At 39.4% G+C, this 15,615-nt stretch overlaps 1 protein-coding gene across 1 annotated transcript; it reads left to right on the top strand.

The window, feature by feature from the left end:
- Window positions 1–4,170: 4,170 nt before the first annotated feature.
- arf6b (ADP-ribosylation factor 6b) lies at window positions 4,171–8,254 on the top strand. Its single transcript, XM_079833551.1, has 2 exons — window positions 4,171–4,256; window positions 4,448–8,254. Exon 2 carries the CDS (start codon window positions 5,021–5,023, stop codon window positions 5,546–5,548), a length of 528 nt encoding a protein of 175 aa, XP_079689677.1. The 5' UTR covers window positions 4,171–4,256; window positions 4,448–5,020; the 3' UTR covers window positions 5,549–8,254.
- The last annotated feature ends 7,361 nt before the right edge of the window (window positions 8,255–15,615 follow it).

Raw genomic sequence — 15,615 nt, 5'->3', positions numbered from 1 at the left:
TCAAACCAGGACACATGCCGTGTGCGTGTTTTTTTTTTTTTGTAGAAACCATGGAAACACCAAAGACGCTTTAATATATGATATATTTTATTAGACAATGGAACAACAGTTTGGAGACATTTATAGACAGAAAACGAATCATTGTTACAGCATACGTCAGGCAATATGTTTTAAAATTAATTGCATGCCATTTAGCAACACAAACCATCCAGCATTTATTAATATGATACCGGTATTCTAATATTGATCTAGCTTACTGCAGTGTGCAACAAATGTCTCATAGCAGCCGCGGAGCGAACGCACAGAGTAATGTTATAACATCATTTTCAACACACTCAAATGTATCTAATATGATAAAAAAGCGCTGTGTTACCCCTCATACTAGGGCTGTGCGATATAGAAGAAAAATGCAATATGCGATATCCTTGTTAAATAATGCGATATTCGATATGCGATATGATATTGCTTTAAGTGTGTAAAATCTATTTCTTTCCCCAACTGATATCTTTCACTTAAAGCAGCACTAGGTAACTTTTCAACCTTCACAATATATTTTCAAGACTCTTGTGATGATACATCGACTTACAATAGGTTGAATAACACGTCTGCCATAGCCTGATGGGGTCTCTATCGTTTTTAATCGTACTTTTAAACTTTGGGTTTCGGGTAGTAACCCGAGAACAAAAAGAACTACAAAATTCGACCGCTTTACGGCATATACGTCACTTCCACCACCACCCCCACTTCCTTAAATTTGGACGTGCGAGCCCAAATAATGCTGGATGTTATAGTCATGGCCAAAGCAGCACAGAAAAATAAGAAAGCAAAGGTTTTGTCGGAGGAAAGCAAAAAGAGGAAACGAGAAAGTGATCGGATTAAAGGCAGGACGAGGATCAACATTGGGCCAGCGTTTGCTCGTTGGCGTGAGCTGAAGAAGGAGGGGCTACATTCATGCAAGTAAATACATAAGACGTACAAAATCATATTTTAGGATACCTACCAGTGTCTGTGATATTTGTTTATTTGTCTTGCCTCAAGCTATAATGCAAATCGATTTTTCAAAATTGCAGATTCATCTATGGTAGCTTGATATTATAATATTGACGATATATGGTTATTACCTACCACTCAAACATTGAATTGAAGTATCATATAGATTCTGTAAAACGGGAACCAATAGACTAGGCTACTATAATGACGCTGGCTTGTAAACGTGAGCATCGCGATCATTTGGCGTTTGAAAAAAATAAAACCCATGAAATTATATTCATATGACATGCTGAAACATATGCCACTGTACCTGGGATGAAGATATTTCACACGCGACGCAAGCAGAACACCTGCATGTGAACTCCTGCTGCAGTGTTCAGGGCTATCATAGTTGTCATGTCAACAAATGCACGTGCGATGCATCCCCTGATGTAGAATGACAGAGTTTACGACAGTAGTAGAGGACAATACTGTTTCCCAACTGTAGGGGGACCCCGAGAGCAAAACCTACCTAGTGCTGCTTTAAAGCATAACCGACTGTGTTTAGTGTCTACATAAATACTCATAAAGACATAACTGTGTATTTGACAGTTTGAGTGTGTAACAAGACATGAAAAAAAGAACGGCTTTTGTGCACTTTTCCGTGTGTGTCAGACAACAGACAGCACGAGACTGCAAGGAGTTGTTTTTTGCAAGTTATTGCGTTTAATAACTATTTTTAACGTCAAGCAAGTCACATAAGTAACAGTCATGTGCTCAGTCTATTCTCTGATATATGCGTCAACCTAAAACATACACTTTTCACAATGTTGAAGTAGCCTATTAAAATCATTCAGATATTGCGTGCTCTTGCAATATGCATATTGCGATATGTACATTTGCGATATTTCGATAATTTCGAAATATTGCGAAGCCCTACCTCATACGCTTGACCTGAAGAAGCGGAAGCGGTCATCTGTGGCATATTAATAAAAGCTCTGCTGCTGTGGAGCTGTGTGACGCGCTCGTCTCTCATTAGCAGTCGCTTCAGCAGCCTTGTTCAGCACTCGGCCCTCATACTCTGCTTCATACAGTAATGTTAATAATCTCATCCATGAACATGATTTCTAACCGAGTCTCGTCTAATTCTTTTCCACTGGCTGTGAGGTGAAGACTACAACTCCCAAGATTCTGCGCTCAATCTCTGCATCATAAAGCTTTATTTTGAATAGTTGACCTTTTTATTGGGGTGGCAGTGGCTCATGGTTCATGTAGGTTGTCTACAAACCGGAAGGTTGGTGGTTCAATCCCCAGTTCCACCTGACCAAGTGTCAAGGTGTCTATGAGCAAGACACCTAACCCCAGTGCCGCTGACACCGCCGTTGGTGTATGAATGAGTGAGTGAAAGGGTGATGAATGTGAGGCAATATGTAAAGTGCTTTGGGTGGCCATGGGTCTGTTGAAAGCACTATATAAATGCAGTCCATTTACCTCTAGTGGCGAATAACTACATAGTGTGGCTTTAATGTAGCGGCCACTCACACTAAAGATAAGATAACTGTAAAGATAACATGTATTCTCCATAGGACCCCTTTCACTGTAATAACGTGTTTTAATGGCCATCAACATTGTAAATCCAAAGTTTTTCTTATTTAATTTTATGTATGTACTTTTATAATACTACTTTGTATTATATTTGCATCAAATTACAAGAAACTATAGTTAACGCTGCGGTGAGGGTGTTTCTAATACAGAGGCTGTGGGAGTGACGGTCAAAACGACAATCTGCCATTTAGTGACTTCTGACTTCCAGTTTTCATGAGCAAATCAGAACACACAAAACATATTTAATGTTGTCTCTCATTGACCGCTATAGAAGTTTACCCAGCTATGATGAAACCCGGAAATGTGCAATGCATAAAAAAACTACTTTTGGCTCCTTGAATGTTGTAAGAATGTTAGTACAGAATGTCCCAGAACAGAACTTTGAGGGTCATTTTTGTTTAGCCATAAACCTGTTGCTCTTTCTTAAGGCCCTTTCACACCAAGAACGATAACTATAAAGATAACTAACTATAACTATATTAGTGTCCAGACCCACGGACAATAACTTTCTATATCATTGCTGTCGTTATACTGTAGTTGTGGTGTGGACTCAGCTATTCTTGAAAAACGACTTTTAAAACAATATCTTTATCATATAGTTATCATCCATGGTGTGAACAGGCCTTTATTCAGATCTTATTATACCTGTAGCATATGTTAGTTCCAGTCATTACTTTCAGACAAAGAGCACTAGGACTTTTTAATGTTTGAATTGTATCACTCATTTTTGTGTGTGTGTTTGTTCTAGACTGTACATGAGATTGATAGACGTGACTCTTTCTGTAGGCTATTTTGTTACGCCAGTAGATGGTGACAAGTGACTGTCTTCAGTCTTCATGAGTCAGTTATGGGTTTTAGTAGGTGGAAGCCTAATGTGTGTGTGTGTGTTGTTTGTTTATTATAAGTCAATGGTCACCAGTATGGTTTAGCTACCATTCTTCAAATATCTCCTGTTGTGTTCACAGTTTTGTGTAAATAATGTATTTTTTGTCATTCTTGTTATCCCTTTAACATGTCGAGCCATTCATAAACACAATTCACTTTTTCTCATCACAATTCATAACCACTACCCTATGGTCTATTGCTTAAAGGAATAGCTATTCCATTGTTGGAAATAAAATACTATGGAAGTCAATGGGGACCGTCAACTGTTTGGTTACCGACATTCTTTAAAATATCTTCTTTTGTGTTCAGCAGAAGAAAGAAACTCATACCGGTTTGGAACAAGTTGAGGGAGACTAAATGATGACAGAATTTTCATTTTAGGTTGAACTATTTTAGGTGAGATCTTTTTCATTTCACCTTCAGAGTATTATCGTTTATTGTATTGTAATAACTAATACTGTCGCTATTGCTAAGTAACACGTTTTCTCAGATTGTGTGATACTAAATAGCATGTGTATTTTAAAATGTTAATTCAAATTAAAGTACAAAAAAAGAGACATTGCAGAAGCAGGAACAATAACATACGGGGATACAGTTTTTTAAAGTAAAGTCTAGTTTTAAATTTTTTTTAAGTAAAGTCCGTTTTGACGTTTGCGAAGACCTTTTATTATGAAATACGAGCTGCAACGGCCATTTCCGCTGGTTTGCGTTGACGTAGTCAGTTTCACACAGAACTCGGCTGATTTTAGGAGTGAACACCGGGGTTGAGACTGCTAGAGAATGGTGGGCCTCCGCAGGTAACTAAAACGCATTTAGTCGCTCTAAAATGAATGAAAATAACTTGTTAATGATTATATTTTACATATCCTGTCGAAAATATGTGTAAAAAGTCGGTGGCGGCGATTTTGTGTGTGTTGGTCGGACGGCTAAGCTAGCTGGCTAAGTTGCTCTTTTCTGGCACTCCCTCTGAGCCTCTCTTGTCTCTCAGGGACACGTGAGACACTCGAATCCAGGACGGTTGAAATCGATGCGGCTCCGCTTCAGACGGTCCAGATGACAGACCCACCGGCCGGACTAATGAACGCTTTTCCGCCGAGGCTCTGAACGTCTTCAGCTGCTATCCGGTTACATTTTTGGGGGAAGGACGTGAGAGAGCCCCCGAAACGGACATTCACACGCCAAGAGGAAGTCTTGAAAGACCGCAGGCTCTTAAAGAGGCCTCACAGCACTTAACAGACACACCGGGAAAGCACCGAAAAATCGCAGCTTTCGTGGATTATTAGTCAGTGGGGCATTTTTTCAAACGGCCACCACCCTACAACCGAAGCAAAACGAGTTTGACCCTTTCAGATTGTACATCTAGTACTAAAAGTTTTCAGTACTGTCATTTAATCATCAGTACAGTGGCCCGTATTGTCAGGAAATACATTTGATCAAAAGTGACTTTATGCCCAGCAGCGTGACAACAAGTAAAAGCCCACTTATTTTGCTTTTGAACTACCTGCATATAACTTTTGTTTCTTTTTTGGAGGGAAGTAGCCATTTATGAACAGTTGGCAAGATGGGGAAGATGCTGTCAAAGATATTTGGTAACAAAGAGATGAGAATATTGATGCTCGGCCTGGATGCCGCAGGGAAAACCACCATCCTTTACAAGTTGAAACTCGGCCAGTCGGTGACCACCATCCCAACTGTCGGGTTCAACGTGGAGACGGTCACCTATAAAAATGTCAAGTTCAACGTGTGGGATGTGGGCGGACAAGATAAGATCCGTCCCCTCTGGCGACATTACTACACGGGCACGCAAGGGTTAATTTTTGTGGTGGATTGTGCTGATAGAGATCGCATAGACGAGGCCAGGCAGGAACTCCACCGCATCATCAACGACCGCGAGATGCGGGACGCCATCATTTTGATTTTCGCCAACAAGCAAGACCTGCCGGACGCCATGAAGCCGCACGAGATCCAGGAGAAGCTGGGACTGACGCGCATCCGAGATAGGAATTGGTACGTGCAGCCCTCGTGTGCGACCACCGGAGATGGACTGTACGAAGGCTTAACTTGGTTAACATCTAACTACAAGTCTTAATGACACTGCTGGCACTGACTGTTTAGGACAAATGAACTCAACATGGGGGGAAAAAATCTGACTTCTCCACCGAATATTTGTGCTGTTTTGATTTAGAGTTAACATTTATTTTTGGTTAGATTTCAAACGACCCTTTTTGAAATAGCGTAACGGGTTTGGCTTGCTTTTAGTTTCCTGTCTACTGTGTGACATACCCGTGTGTCACACACACCTTGGACTATTGCTTAACATGATAAAGCATTCCTGAATGAAGATTCTCTATTTTTTTTTTTTCTTTGATTGTAGGTTTTCTATATTTGTTGTCTCTCTTCTTCAGCTACTTTCTTTGAGATTTCAGAGTCGAAAAATGAAGTTTGTCTCCAGCAAACGGCCCAATAATATGTTAAAGGCATTTTATACCGAGTATCAAAAACTGTCCGGGCATCCACTGTAGCAAAGCACAGTTTTGCTGAGGAGGTTGTAGCATACTAATCGTAGCTAGCTGATGTGGTGTAACAGGTTTTGAACCGTGCCATAGTTATGATATCACTGACATCCAATGGTAATCAACATGTAAATGAATCCATGGAACATTTTATGCAAGAGTCTAATTGTGGAAGGCGGGCTTACTAACCACAGGCATAACTTGCATTGAAACCGCAAACAGGTGAAGCTTGAAAATCCTCCGAAAGGTTTTTTGTCTGCATTGCAATGTAGCCCAAAAGTTCAACGATAAAGAGACCCCCCCCCCCCCCCCCCCCCAAACATCGAGGGATGCCTTTTGTAGCTCTTTTACCATTTAGGCTAATTCCATTGACCAGCTTATCTTACACTCATATGTCTCTCGATTTCAAATGTGGGATTGTTACATTCTTGCATTTCAAGTGTAGTGCTTGCGGTAGAGTGGACTTCATTTTTTTTGTTTTGTTTCGGAGAGAAGTGTTTCATTCTCTTTGCTTTAATCATTTTGAGAAACATGTACAGAAACAGCTATGTAATTGTAACTTCAAATTAAACTTAGTCATTTTAATGCTTTTAGTTCATTCTTGTTCTGACCAATTCAATGCATGGGAGTTTCCACCAGAAGCCAAACCAAAGTCAGATGGAAAATGCGTTTAGCGCTGCTAGAAAATTCTTCCTCGTTTTGTTCTAGGTAGTGCGCCTGGAAAATCTTTTTCTGTTTGCTTTCCCTGAGTTTGCGGCTCATTTATATTTGCACAAAATCTTCCAAACCCGGGACTCCAGCCCTTTGGAATCCGCAGAAGATAAGATTCAGAAGAATGTGTGTTGGGTTTAATGTTTGACCTCATCATGTGCTTTTTTTGCACACAGGACTCCAGACACCTTTCTGAAGCGAAATGGCATACGGTGCAGTGCACTTAGATCTTCCTGTAACGTCTTATCGCAAATATTTGTTATGCGAACATTGTAGTTAATCTCCCAAAATAAGCTGTTTGGAAACCGGTCAGCTCTACACACCCCCCAGCAAATCCCACTGTAAAAACAGGATGTCTCCCGCTTGCACTCTAAAGGCCGCACAGCTGCTAAACTATTGCACACAGAGAAGAGTAATGGGCGGTCGGCGCTGGACGGCACAAATGCTGCTCTTGCTGACACAGCTGTTAATAACAAGTGCTGCGCTCACTTGTTGCCTCGCACGCCATCTTGAATGATTGTTAAACCGCTAGGCTGTTTCTTCTATCACACTCGACTGTATTCAAATCAGTCCAAGCCACAAGGGCCACATTGCCGGAAATGATCTTGACTGCTGATGGTTGTTTTTTACTGAAGTTTTGGTGCACTTGCTTTTAAAGTGAGAAATACTGTACTGGAGCAGATACTGCAACCAATCCTGAGGGATAATGCAGCTACTGTTGTGGTCCAACTTGTCGGGACTCGCTGTTAAACCATAACACACAGACATTTGCATGTTTGTTAGTTACATTTACAAGATCAGAACGGTGTTTGAATAACAAAACGGGTGATTGTCACACTACGTGACGTGTGTTTTATGGCTGCGTCTTATCGTTTTTCTTTGGTATGTAGTGCGCCACATATGGGTTTATGAATAACTGTGGAGGCCAAAAGTGTGGATGAGATCATTCATTCCCTTTTAGCTGATGTTTCATCCGAAACCTTGTGCATATATCCATCACACACACACACGCATGTATGTTATCAATACTACAAGAAAAAACAGCAATTTTGTGAAATATTACACGTTAAAATGTTTTCTATACACATTTTAAAAGGTCATTTATCTCTGATAGAAAAGCTGAATTTACAGCATCATTACTCCAGTCTTCAGTGTCACAATCCTTCAGATATCATAATGATATTCTGATTTGCTGAAAGAAATCTTATAAAACTGTTGCTTAATATTTGGTAAATGTGATTTAAAATGTCATGGTAAATTCTTTATAAACACAAAGCTCAAAAGCATTTATAAGATTATAAATGTCCACTGACAACTTTGAATGATTTAATGTAGCCTTGCTGAATAATAACACACTAGGGCTGCGCAATATATTGAAATATCGCAAATGTACATATCGCAATATGCATATTGCAAGGGCACGCAATATCTGAATGATTTTAATAGGCTACCTCAACATTGTGAAAAGTGTATGTTTTCGACGCATATAGCAGAGAATAGACTGGGCACACGACTGTTACTTATGTGACTTGCTTGACGTTAAGAAGAGTTATTAAACACAATAACTTGCGAAAAACAACTCCTTGCAGTCTCGTGCTGTCTGCCACACACACCGAAATGTGCGCACAAGCCGTTCTTTTTTCGTGTCTTGTTACACACTCAAACTGTAAATGCTTCCTTTTCCCAGAAAGAATGTGAAACAACATACATATGATATTCTGTTTTTAAAAATATAATTTAAATAGATTTTACACACTTAAAGCAATATCGTATCGAATATCGCATTATTTAACAAGGATATCGCATTTTTCATCAATATCGCACAGCCCTATAACACACACACACATATATATATATATATATATATAATAAAAAATATAATAAAAATATATAACAAAAATATAACAACTCACACACTATATATATATGTATATGTGTGTGTGTGTTATAGGGCAGTACACGCGCACACACACAAACACATGATAAATGAAGGCAAAAAATACAGTAACAAATGTTTCCTCCATTTTCATATCAGCAGTTTTTCCTCACATTCTCAGGGTGTGCGTGTTTGCCTGCTCAGTAACTTTTAGTGCCGAGCTGGTTTCATTGTCATCTAAAAGGGAAGTGGTCAGTGTGATGTCAGGCCTGAGGTGGGAGGTTGGGTGGAGCTCATGTGGCTCTGCTGATGCTGGTGTTGAGCTAATGACACAGACACTATTAATAGTCTCTTCTATGTGTAAGAGGGCAAACATGCACACCACTGAATACTTGTGTAGCTCATATGGCCTTCATTCTTTTAGATTTTTTTTAAGAGACTTAATGAACTTTAAATTAGGAATCAAACCCACTTTTTCTATGAATACCGCTTTTTTGGAAATGAAACACCACTCCTAGTTTATAACACGCATGTGCAAGAGAAGAAAGAAGACCTCCTTGTGCGGTCTAACAGTGTCATTAAAGGGATAGCTCACCCAAAAATGAAAATTGTCATCATTTACTCACCCTCATGTCGTTCCAAACCTGTATGACTTTCTTCTGTGAAACAATATATATAGTGTTATGCAGAAGAAGTAAACTCATACAGGTTTGGAACGAAATGAGGGTGAGTAAATGATGTCTATCTATGTACTATCTCTTTAAATGACTTGCCTTATACATTGAGGAAAATTACCCAATGAATCAGAATTTTACATGCATGTTTATGTGTTCACTTGGACTTAGATCCATCTAATGAATAAAACTGGTTTTAAAAATTCACAAAAATTATTCACTTAAATTAATGTTTGCACTAATAGATCTTAAAGGAACATGCCTATTTTCAGGCGCGTAATATTGCGCCACTGCACCCATGGTACGGCAGCAAAGTTCCTTGAGTACGCAGGAATGAGAGAATAGTTCCTAGCTATCAGGATCGAAAATCGCAACTTTTCTTTTTCCATCTGTCTTAGTACACAATGTAACTACAGAAGAGTCAAGTTTTAAATAGGAAAAATGTCTGAACTTTGGTCATTTGAGCGAGATGCTAACGGCCTAATCAGATTCAATGATTTATGCTAAGCTATGCTAAAAGTGCTACCGCCAGAACCAGAGATTGGCTGAATGAATTCGAAAACGGTAAAACTCAACTGTTTAACTCTATGGGGGAGTTGGAAAATTAGCATTTTGAATGTATTTTCAAAAATAGTGGCGTGTTCCTTTAAAATATGTCAGTGTCATTGTTTTGTCTCAAGATTCACACCAGTAATGTTTTTTTCTAAGGCACGTTTTTAAAAGCTACTTAAATGCCCTAATTGAACTAAGGCCTAATCCTGGCTTTATCTAAGGCCTGTCTGTGAAACCAGGCCTGAATGTTTTTCTATAGAATTATATTTGTTGCATTTTCTCTTGGTTCAGTCTGGCATCAGAGTGATTTTCCGCATCAAATTTTATGGCTACAGTGAGTAATTATGACTACAATATTGATTCTTCATTCTTTTATGATCATGTCGGAAAGCTAAATGGATAAGGGCTTAACTTGCCTGTTCCAGCAGGGCACAACAATAAGAATTTGATTCTGCTGATTTAGATTTCTGATTTATGCACCTCAAAAAAAAAAAAAAAATATTTGAGGATTGGCATGTTACTGTCCAACATTAAGCTTATTACTAAAGATGAAGTCTAAGTTTTATGTTGATTTTGTTAGACTGGTGCCAAAGCGTTCGTGAGTTGGATTCTCATGCTAAACATGGCCAAAAAAAAAAAAAAAACAGTTGGACAAATGACGGAGTATTTCTGTGCCAAATACACTCCTTTCTGAAAGTTTTTTTCAAGTATGGCCCTTTATGAAGTCATAAAGGGCAGAAGTCCTTGTATGGGCACTTCTCACGGATGAGCGGGTGCACATCAACCACAGCGAGAGCAAGAGCACGCCCATCAATGAGCTTTGTTCGGGTTACGGAAGCCGTCGGCAGTGCTGACATTTTGTTTTTAGACCACAAAATCAACAATGTCACAATAAAAAAAGTGTGTTTTTTGTTGTGAGGGAAAGATAACCTTGTTCAGTTTCCCAAATGTAGAGTGGGTTTTTCCGGAGCAGCAACGGAGTTCTGCAAGTGTGTTTGTTAGTTCCCGGTCATGAGTCGAAACCACAGGCGGTGAGTGAAGCTGCATCAAATGTCTGTTTTGTTGGCAATCGGTGCGCAAGTGTATACAATGTCAACAACACGAACGTATAGTGAACCGAAAGTTATCCAGGGATAATGCCATTATGTATTGTGTGTGTGCGTGCGCTCTCGTCTCTTTAGCTCCGCCCACTGCACTCCTCCACGAGTTCGGCTGTTTTCGGAAAGAATCTGTACAGCGTAAAATTCTATCAAATTAGTACAGTACATTGTGCCCTATTTTTATGGATTTTTTTTTAGTGTGCTAAATCTGTAAGCAAGTATCGATGCCTTCAACTACATGTATTTGTATTTATCGCAAATGAATTAATATTGCAAATATTGATTACACTTTATTTCGATGGTCCACTTTAGACATTCTACTAACTATAAGTAACTTTGAAACTACATGTCAACTAACTCTCATAAGAGTATTAGTAGACTGCAGTATGGATATGGGAACCCTGTTAGGGTTCGGGTTAGTAGAATAAGTTGACATGTAGTTGCAAAGTTACTTATAGTCAGTAGAGTGTCTGTTAAAGCGTTAGTTCACCCAAAAATGAAAGTTCTGTCATTAATTACTCTAGGGCTGTAATCAACCAAAGAAAATCTTGGTCGACTGAAGTCCTGAAATTTTCGACTAAAAACTTTAAATTAATTAGCTGTGCACTTTGCGCAGTACTTGGTGGCCTTGTTGTCTGCCTAAATGAATTATAAATAAACATAAAAAACTAGTAGGCTATTTGCAGTGTATTAAATCGTTTTTGAGCTGATTATTTTGCACTGAAATGAGTCTGACACACGAGTCTGTCGGCTCTGACAGTGTTGCATCACGTGCACCTGCGCAATGTCATAGTACTATATTTTCGGAAATCATAGGCTATGTTGTCAACTAGTGATATCATCACAAGAACTTTTGAGGAATATGCAACATAATTTAGACAATTGTTTTTGTCATATGTATTATAATACAACCCCAAATCAGAAAAAGGTGGGACAGTATGGAAAACGCAAAAAAAAGAAGAAGTGATTTCTAAATTTACTTTGACTTGTATTTCATTGCAGACAATATGAACACAAAATATTTCAATAATTTTCTCACGTATTTGTTGGCAAACTGGCGATCCTCTGCCCATCTTTGACCTTTCTTGGATGCCAATTACAATTACCTGTTGACATCACCTGTTTCAAATCACATCATTATTTAACCATTTTACCTCATTACTAGCCCTAAATTGCTCCTTAAATATTTTGTGTTCATATTGTCTGCAATGAAATACAAGTCAAAGTAAATTTAGAAATCACTTCTTTTTATTTTTATTTGCGTTTTCCATACTGTCCCAACTTTTTCTGATTTGGGGTTGTAACTGACAGACACTATCATTTCAGCCGCTCTGTGAACATAGGAGCTCAGCTCAGCTTCGCGGCTGAGACACAAATAGACTATTAAAGCTTTTACTCTTAAACACAAAAGGCACGTCCACTTTAATAAAAAAAAGGAATATTTATTAAACAAGCCAGATCAAGAGCAGAAAAAATGCTCTCACAATTAAATAAATACAGCAAACTAGCCTACTTCAAAGTGGGTTGGGCTAATCCAAAAGAAGTGAAAACAAGGGTGGTGTTCTAACCCCCATTTGCAATTAGTGCTTTCCATCTGATGAAACGAACGTGGCAAAACTGACAGTACAGATCCACTTTGCGGCACGACTGAAGCGTGGTGTTGTGACGCTTCCCCTCATGTGTATGTTGATGGGCGTTCCTCAAGTTTACCGCTATGGGCGTTGAAAAACAAAGGACTTTGTCAAAGAGACTTCCCTCAAGGTGCAGATCCACTTGTCCGTGCGACACTTCTGTCATGCCGCACTCCACTTTATTCCTATGGGTGACGTCAAGTGACTTAAACGCACCCGCAAAGCATTCCGGGAAGGCGGCGCTACATTTGAACAAATGCCACGCGTCCAAAGAGATGGCCGAAGCCCAACTTTATGCGAATTAATCCGTTGAACGCGACGCGACTATCCAATAGAAGTAGAGCACATGGAGACGGGGGGAAAGTCTCTCGCTGGTCCTTTGTTTTTCATTCCCCGCTGGCTCAAACGCACGCCCATAGCGGTAAACTTGAGGAAGGTCTAACAACATACACAAGAGGGGAAGCGTCACAACACCACGCTTCAGTCATGCCGCAAAAGTGCATCTGTACAGGCACCTTGATGAAATGAACGCGGCGCGGCAAAACTGACGAAATCGGAAAAAAAAAAGACCAATCTGAATTTTGGTCGAGCCAGAACGACTAATCGACTGGGAGATTACAGCCCTAAATTACTCACCCTCATGTCGTTCCAAACCTGCAAGACCATTCATCTTCAGAACATAAATGAAGATATTTTTGATGAAATCCGAGAGGCCCCTCCATAGACAGCAATTTAATTAACACGTTCAAGGCCCAGAAAGGTAACTTTGCACTGTTTACACCATGTCAACATCGTAAGAATCTGACACAGGCTAGAAGAAATAGTTGAATAAAGTTGTTACTTTGTTTTTTGTGCACAAAAAACTTTCTCGTCGCTTCATAATATTAGCATTGAATCACTGGAGTCACATGGACTATTTTAACAATGTCTTTCCTACCTTTCTGGGCCTTGAACGACATGAGGATGAGTAATTAATGACAGAATTAAAAATTTTGGGTGAACTAAACCTTTAAGTGACCATTAAAATAAAGTGTTAGCAGATATTAAGCAGACAGTCTACTAATACTCTAATGACTTCTGGTTGACATGTTGTTGCAAAATTACAGTTAGCAGAATGTATAAAGTGGAACATCGAAATAAAGAGTTTCCCAAATGTTTTATCTTATTCGTTTTGGCAGGAAATTAGCACAACGATAAATTCCCTCACAGAAATAGAAGTGTTCCTCACATGAATGTGTGCTGAGTACAGTGATGTGTTAGTGGCTCTGTGCAGTGTTTACATTCTGTGTACTCTGACCCTAGTGAACCTTAGCTGCAGATGTTCTCAGATAGCACTGGATATGGAAAAGTGAATGGTGGGAGAGGTCAAAGGCCGACCTCTAGGATCAATATTAGCAATGATGACATAGGGAAACCTCCAATAGCACCGACTCCAGCCCATCTCTCGGGAATCTAATGAACACTTTGTGGCACTTTCCAAACCATTGCAGGCTACCTCCCTAAAACCAAGCCTAGCGTGTACACAGAAACCCGTTCGCTGCAAGCAAAACCAGTCTCCGTTCATTCCCAAACAAGCTGGAATGCTCTTTCATAATGGTTAGCAGCCTATGGGGATGGTTACATTATGCAGCAACTTTTTTTCTTTCCTCTTCTCACAATTTGTCCTGCTTATGTTGTGCAGCTGGAGGATTGTTGGCTGGAGGAAGCATTCCTATGGGAATATTTGGAATTCTGTAGCTGGATTTCCTGAGCGGAAAATAGTCCGAGGGAAAGTAGATGAATGGGAAGTCGGAATGTGAGAATTGTTGTTTCACTGTTCGGCCGTGATGGATGGATTACGTAACCAATGTGGTTCCTCCCAGGTGACTCACTGACGGATCTGTTAGCCAGTGAGAGTTGAACACTGTATTATTGATTCCTTTCCTGTTCCCTCCCTAAAATAAACTTGATTCACAATAAATCCCATAGCCAGTATTTAAAGCTGGGCTTTGTTGAAACAAACATGCCATAGCATACTTGCATAATTTCCCCATCTCTCCGTCTACAGTCCTAACAAACATTATATGTTTGTACATGTGAGTCAACCCACTGAGCCAAAAGTGCATTAATGGCGTGTTAATTCAGTTGGCATTTCTTTCGGTGGTAACTCACTCTGGTTAAAGGGTGTAACCATGGGCACATGCAGACCCACCCATTTTACACTATAATACAGACCGACTCATTCAAAGACCTGTTTGATTTTCCCATTGCTGTGGCAACAGTCTTACGAGACACTTACTGAAAAGTGAGAATATGAGTCAGATCGTTCCTTTATTCTGTTCAGAGGGTTGGTCAGGTCAAACCTGTCTACAGTTTAACAATGTGAGATGCCGTCATCTGAACCGATGCTTTAGATTGTGTAGAACTGTAATCTAATATCATTTCTGTAACATTTCTGTTAAATGTGACCGTGCTTAGACTATTAGAGGCGGGCTCTTTTGATAAGCAAACACTCAGAACACACTAAAAATGCCACTCGGTACACCCTTGAAAATCCTCTAATCGTGGTAATGACTTTTGTTTGTGTTGCTTAGTTTAGTTTTTAATCCAATTTATTTAATTCTCATTTCTTTGTAAGAGCCAAATTTTGCTCTGTTTTTTGTATGTAATTTCTTTCATTATTGTTTCTTTGTAAGGCCCAATCACATTTTGCCTGCCTCAAATGATACACATCACTCTTATAGGGTGCATTCCATTCGACAGGGTCCCTACGCACTGTTCACTGCTCCCTACTCCCTGAGCACGGTATATCAATTGAAGTGGACTTCACTGACAATAATCACTCATTTGGAACGGCCTGCAACGTCATCAAAGAAAGGCAAAGAAGGGGTCGCGCAGATTATGATATAACATAAATTAATATTGTAATTTACTTTCAAATTTAAAACCATATAATGAGTATATACATTTACAAAACACACAGTATGTATCTAAAACATATAATCAAAACATTAGTTTACATATAAGTTGTATTGACTATGAACACATTTGAAGCTGCTCCTGTCATTCAATATGAAAATACATTTTGATTTGGTTAACTATGTATAAATGCAGGCTATT

Source organism: Gobio gobio (genome assembly GCF_949357685.1).
Source record: "Gobio gobio genome assembly, chromosome: 13".
NCBI classification, from domain to species: domain Eukaryota; kingdom Metazoa; phylum Chordata; class Actinopteri; order Cypriniformes; family Gobionidae; genus Gobio; species Gobio gobio.
The sequence above is the reverse complement of the archived record's forward strand: the minus strand, read 5'-3'. Positions and strand labels throughout refer to the sequence as shown.

Excerpts from the sequence above, each read along its gene's own strand:
- arf6b (XM_079833551.1), top strand. The coding sequence starts at position 5,021 with ATGGGGAAGATGCTGTCAAAGATATTTGGTAACAAAGAGATGAGAATA.